The sequence below is a fragment of the Lucilia sericata genome, unplaced genomic scaffold, assembly GCF_015586225.1.
Source record: "Lucilia sericata isolate MDLA Ls3-8-SP2 unplaced genomic scaffold, ASM1558622v1 Contig000913F_arrow, whole genome shotgun sequence".
NCBI classification, from domain to species: domain Eukaryota; kingdom Metazoa; phylum Arthropoda; class Insecta; order Diptera; family Calliphoridae; genus Lucilia; species Lucilia sericata.
In genome coordinates this window covers 102501-107500 of record NW_023994900.1, presented here as the reverse complement: position 1 = coordinate 107500, position 5000 = coordinate 102501, and the positions used below count along the sequence as shown (strand labels likewise).

At 29.0% G+C, this 5000-nt stretch overlaps 1 protein-coding gene across 4 annotated transcripts in view; it reads left to right on the top strand.

The window, feature by feature from the left end:
• Nucleotides 1-1333: 1333 nt before the first annotated feature.
• The window catches only part of LOC119609011 (neural Wiskott-Aldrich syndrome protein), a 23655-nt gene continuing 19988 nt past the window's right edge, over nucleotides 1334-5000 (top strand). The window contains exons 1-2 of one of the 4 annotated variants that reach the window (XM_037963672.1): nucleotides 1334-1386; nucleotides 4401-4763. In XM_037963672.1, coding sequence (XP_037819600.1) covers nucleotides 4623-4763 — 141 coding nt within the window. In that variant the 5' untranslated portion in view covers nucleotides 1334-1386; nucleotides 4401-4622. Of the gene's footprint in view, nucleotides 1627-1760; nucleotides 1778-4400; nucleotides 4764-5000 lie in introns of those variants that run through there. The other 3 variants (XM_037963671.1, XM_037963674.1, XM_037963673.1) reach the window with 3 other exon arrangements.

Below are 5000 nucleotides of genomic sequence, written 5' to 3'. Positions count from 1 at the left end.
TAGAAAAAAGTCGAAAAGTCGACTATTTATAAAATACTAAAAAACGAAAACTCTAAAAGTCGACAAGTCGATAACTCGACCATCGTCTATGAAAAAAGTCGAAAAGTCAAAAAAAGTCGAAAAGTCGAAAATAGTAGAAAGAAGTCAAAAATAGTCGAAAATTTTAAATAAGTGGAAAAAAGTCAAAAACTCTAAAAAAAGTAAAAAAAATAGTCGAAAGAAGTTGAAAATAGTCAAATAGAAAAAAGTCGAAAAGTCGACTATTTATAAAATACTAAAAAACGAAAAGTCTAAAAGTCGACATTTAATTAAATTAAAAAAGTCGAAAAATCGACTTTTCATAAAATGCAAAAAGTCGAAAAGTCGACTTTTCGTTTCAACTATAGAACTCTACTGATTGTTACCTTAATTATAAGTTGGTAACACTGCTTTATAGTTGACAAAAAACATAGCATATTCTTAGGAAAGACAAATTCCAATGATCTTGAAAAAGTTCATATAACGGAATTCGTGATGAATTTCTTTTCTAGTTTTTAAAATTCACCACAAGGTTCAAACAAAGTTATTGCGTGATGTGGAAGGGAAATGGGGCCAATAGTCCCACCGACCTATTTCTCAATAGGGAGGTGCCATACTTAGAGACGTTTCTATAGAAAATACATTTTTCTATTGCAACTTTTCTAAAAAATACTTTTTTTTTTAATTTATCGAAAAATTTATAAATTGACTTTTCTAAGTCTAAAATCGTGAACTGATCCTGTTTTAATATACTTTTGAAAGAATATTTTGATTGTAGAGGCCAAAAAGTATATGGATGTTCTTACTATGTCCTCCCGTAACAGTTTTTAATATCGATTTTGTAGATCAATATCAGTTATTCAACGCTTTTCTTAATATATAGTGTACTTTATTAGGAACAGACAGAAAGTAGATTAATTAAAAGTTAATTTTTTAGCGTCCTAACTGTAAGGATCGCATTATAACATAAATATTAAAAATGTAATCAAAAATGGAACAAACAATTCAAAAACGACGAACCTTTAAAAAAAGTTTATATAAGAAAGAGATCCAACAATTTAAAATTGTAAAAAGTCTAAAAAAATCAATCGACTCCTTATAAAATTTGAATTTTTGTTTCAAGTATAATATTTTATTATAGATTCGTTATATATTACATTTAATTTTAATATACGTTTCATTTTCTACAACACCCCACTATTGCTGTGTAAACCCAACTAAAATTCCCTAGTACTTATGAATACAACTCTGCTTGCATGTATTTTTTGATAGAAGCTGTCAAGTGGTGAGAAATGTTTTTTTTTGCTTTTTAGTTCGATGTCGTTTCATTTGCTCGCCTCCTCTCGTCTGTTAGTGAAAAAAACTAAAGTAAAAATATATTTTATTTGCAAAAAAATTATTATACATAATTTATTAAATTAAACATTTTAAAATGAAACAAACTGCAGTTGGTGGCTAATACAGCATAAATAATAGGCAAAAAGAAATTGAAATAAACACGAAAACAAAAACGTATACGACGAAGAAAAAAATAATCGAATTATTTATAATCGACCACAGAAAAACAAACAAGTCTTTTGCAAAGAATCGAAGAAATTTGTGAAAAAAGTACAAGATAAAACAAATCATAAAATTGCATAAAACGTTAAAAAGCGATTTTAAAGAAAAAAATCGCAAAAAAAATCAATTAAATTATTCATTAAAAATTTACGGTTTGGTTGTTTGCTTGCTGTGTGTGTGTGAGAGAATTCCAAATATTGTATTGTCACCTTGAAATCATTTTTTTTAAATTTGTGTTTCTATTTTTTATATATTTTGTGTGTGTTTCTTTTTTTAAGTCGAGATTTGTGTTTGTTTTTTACCCCCCACCCTACTTGCTGCTGCTAATGTGTTCGTTGGTATTACATGGTCGCCGCAACATTTGGAACCCCTTAAAAAAAAGTAGAAAAAACATAAAGCAGGTGCTGAAATATAAAGCAGTGATTAACAAATTACTTGTTTTTTGTGATATTGGTGGATATTTCAATTTTTTCGTTATCATATCTCAGGCGTTATCAATTTATGGCAACAAATCCAAAAAACAACAACTGCGAATAGCTATTGCAATTAAGTTGGGGACACTTACAATTTGTGCTTTTTTTTTTTTTTCTTATTCCAAAAGTATTTTATTTACTTTATATGTTTTTTTTTACTATTGTTGTGTCTGTGGCTGAGTTTGTATTTGTCTTTTCTTTTTTGCTGATTGTTTTGGGTGACTCAACAGCTGCTTTAGTGAGTCTGCTGGTCGGTCAGTCAGTCATTTATTGTTTAATAATAACACCGCCCTGCTTCTACAACATATTCAGTTGTTACTAAAGTTGTTGCTGATTATTGTCATCAACATAAATTTATTTATTATTACGTATTGCTGCCGTTTCCCTTAATAGTTGTTTTTTTACAGCAACAGCTGTTTATTTATAGTTTTTTTCTTTATTTTTTTTTGTAGTATTATTAATTATTTGTGCAATCCCAGTTTCATTCATTAAATTTTAAAATTCAGCTTTAAAGTTTTCCGTTTAAGTGTGGTCAACTTAATACAAATGTTACCTTCTCATTTTTATAAAAAAACTGTTTATTTTAAGTTTTGGAATCATTGATGACCTGGTTTGCAAAACAAAGTGTAATATCTAAAAGCATGACTCATTAAATTTTCAGTTGTAAATAGTTATAAATTTACATTTCTTTTGTCAAACTAACTTGTATGTAACTAAGAAGAAAGGTTTTTTGGCTAAAACGTTGTAGTCGACACTTTATGAATTGATAGTTCTAAAGTCCATATAAAAACATACTACTGAATCCTTGAAATTTTAGAAATATTAAAATTGTTTTACCTCTAAGAAGTCTCATGCTCTTTAGAGCATGGTAGTAGTATATTCAAAGAAGTCTTTCGACAAACCCCCTAAAATCTTGGCATAAACATCAGGTAGAGTGAAACCCCCCTAATGTAATATCCGTTTCACTACAATCGTGTCCGTCATAGTTACTGAAAGCAGTAGCATCTATTCTTTATTTCCTCGATAGTTCTGTGTGATTCTCCTACTTTCTGCCGGACCACACACGCAGTAAGAAGATATTAGATAACTCGAATACTTGAGCAAAGTACTTGTACATAGACCGGCGAAATCATGTACAAAACTTGTCACCCGCATATTAGTAATGCACACAAAGGGCCGGTGGTGAGTAGTCTTAAAAGTACCAGCGTGAAATAAGGCCGTATGACAACTGTTCATGTAAAGCACTTTGACTTACATATGTCTGCAACCTTGACCTTAAAAATGTTTCTATAGATCGTGATCCAAAAGTTTTAAGTAGTCCCCTTCTTCTTTGATCAATCTCTCGATGATAAATCTTTAATATTAAAAAAATGGGGAATTTTCTTTCATGTCACTTTTAGTTGATTCAATTCCTGGACTGAATAATTCATGAATTAGTCTTTGTAATAGTATATTGACGAGCTTATGAAATACTTAACTATGTACTGGTCAGTTCACTTGACTAGCCTATGGATTAGGCTATTGTTTAGTCTATGGATTACTTTATAGTCAAGTTTGTTGGCTGGTCTATAGATTAGTTATTGACTAGCCTGTGGTCCAATCTATAGACTAGATAATGGATTAGTGTATTGAATAGTTTATGAACTAGTCTATGTACTAGTCTATTGACTAGTTTATGGAATAATCTATTGACTAGTCTATGGACCGGCCAATTCATTAGTCTAGATTAGATTGGTCTATAGATTAGTCAATAGACTGGACTTTGGATTAGTCTATTGTCTAGTCTACGGATTATTCTATTGGAATATTATATTGTCTAGTCTATGGACTAGTCTATAGACCAGACTATGGATTAGTATAATGAGAAGTTTATGAATTAGTCTTCTAGTCTATTGACTAGTTTATAGAATACTCTATTGACTAGTCAATAGACTAGTAAATAGATTAGTTTTTAACATAGTCCCTTAGCCTGAGTCTATTTTAGTTCTTAGCTAAATATTTTTTGTACAAGACATTTTTTTCCAATTTGGAAACTCTCCTAGTGAATGTAAGACCAAAACTATTTTCTATATTTAAATAGATAATAAATGCACTTCATTTTAAAGTCCAACATTTGCAATATTATTAATTTAAAACCGTATCTAATTTCTCCAAACAACTTGATTATATCACACATGCATCATCCATCCAACTATTCCATCCATTTATTTTATAAATTACCAACATTATTGTCTAATGAAAATAAATCGTAACCGCACCTCTATGCAATTGTTTTATTTATTTTATACTAATTTAATAATGTTCTTAATAAATTTATTTTCATATTCTCTTTTTTATTTTCGAAATTAGTTTTGAAAACACAACAACAATAAACGTTGTCAACGTTATAAAACGTTTAAAGTGATTGAGCGAGTGTGTAGTTCATGAGTGTGCGTATGTCTCATTGTGGATTTTTTTAAATAAATCACATATAAATTATTGTATTAAAAAAAAAAAAACAATTTAAAACTTTTATAAAATATACATATAAAAAAATTAATACTACAAATATATAATACAAATTAAGCTCAAATGAGCAGAAATATGCGACCACCACAGGAAGGAGGTCAGTCAGCACCTCCTACCATGCGGCCAAAACTTAATGCATCTAGTTCTCTGCTGACACCAGATGAAAATGAGGCTGTCTTTCGTATGTTGGGGCGTAAATGTCAGGTGAGTGTGAAAAATACTATACTTTCTATATTTTATGTTTAAGTTTTATCGCAAAAAAACATGCACTTAATATGTACTCTGGATTATTGATTTATTGACATAAATTATAAGCAGATAATTTAAGAACATTTCCCTGTTAGGTGGAAAAATAGAAAATATTAAAAGTTTTCTTTTACAAAAATAGTTTAAATAGAACCTATTAGAAAAATTTGCTTTATTTTTAAATGTTAAATACAA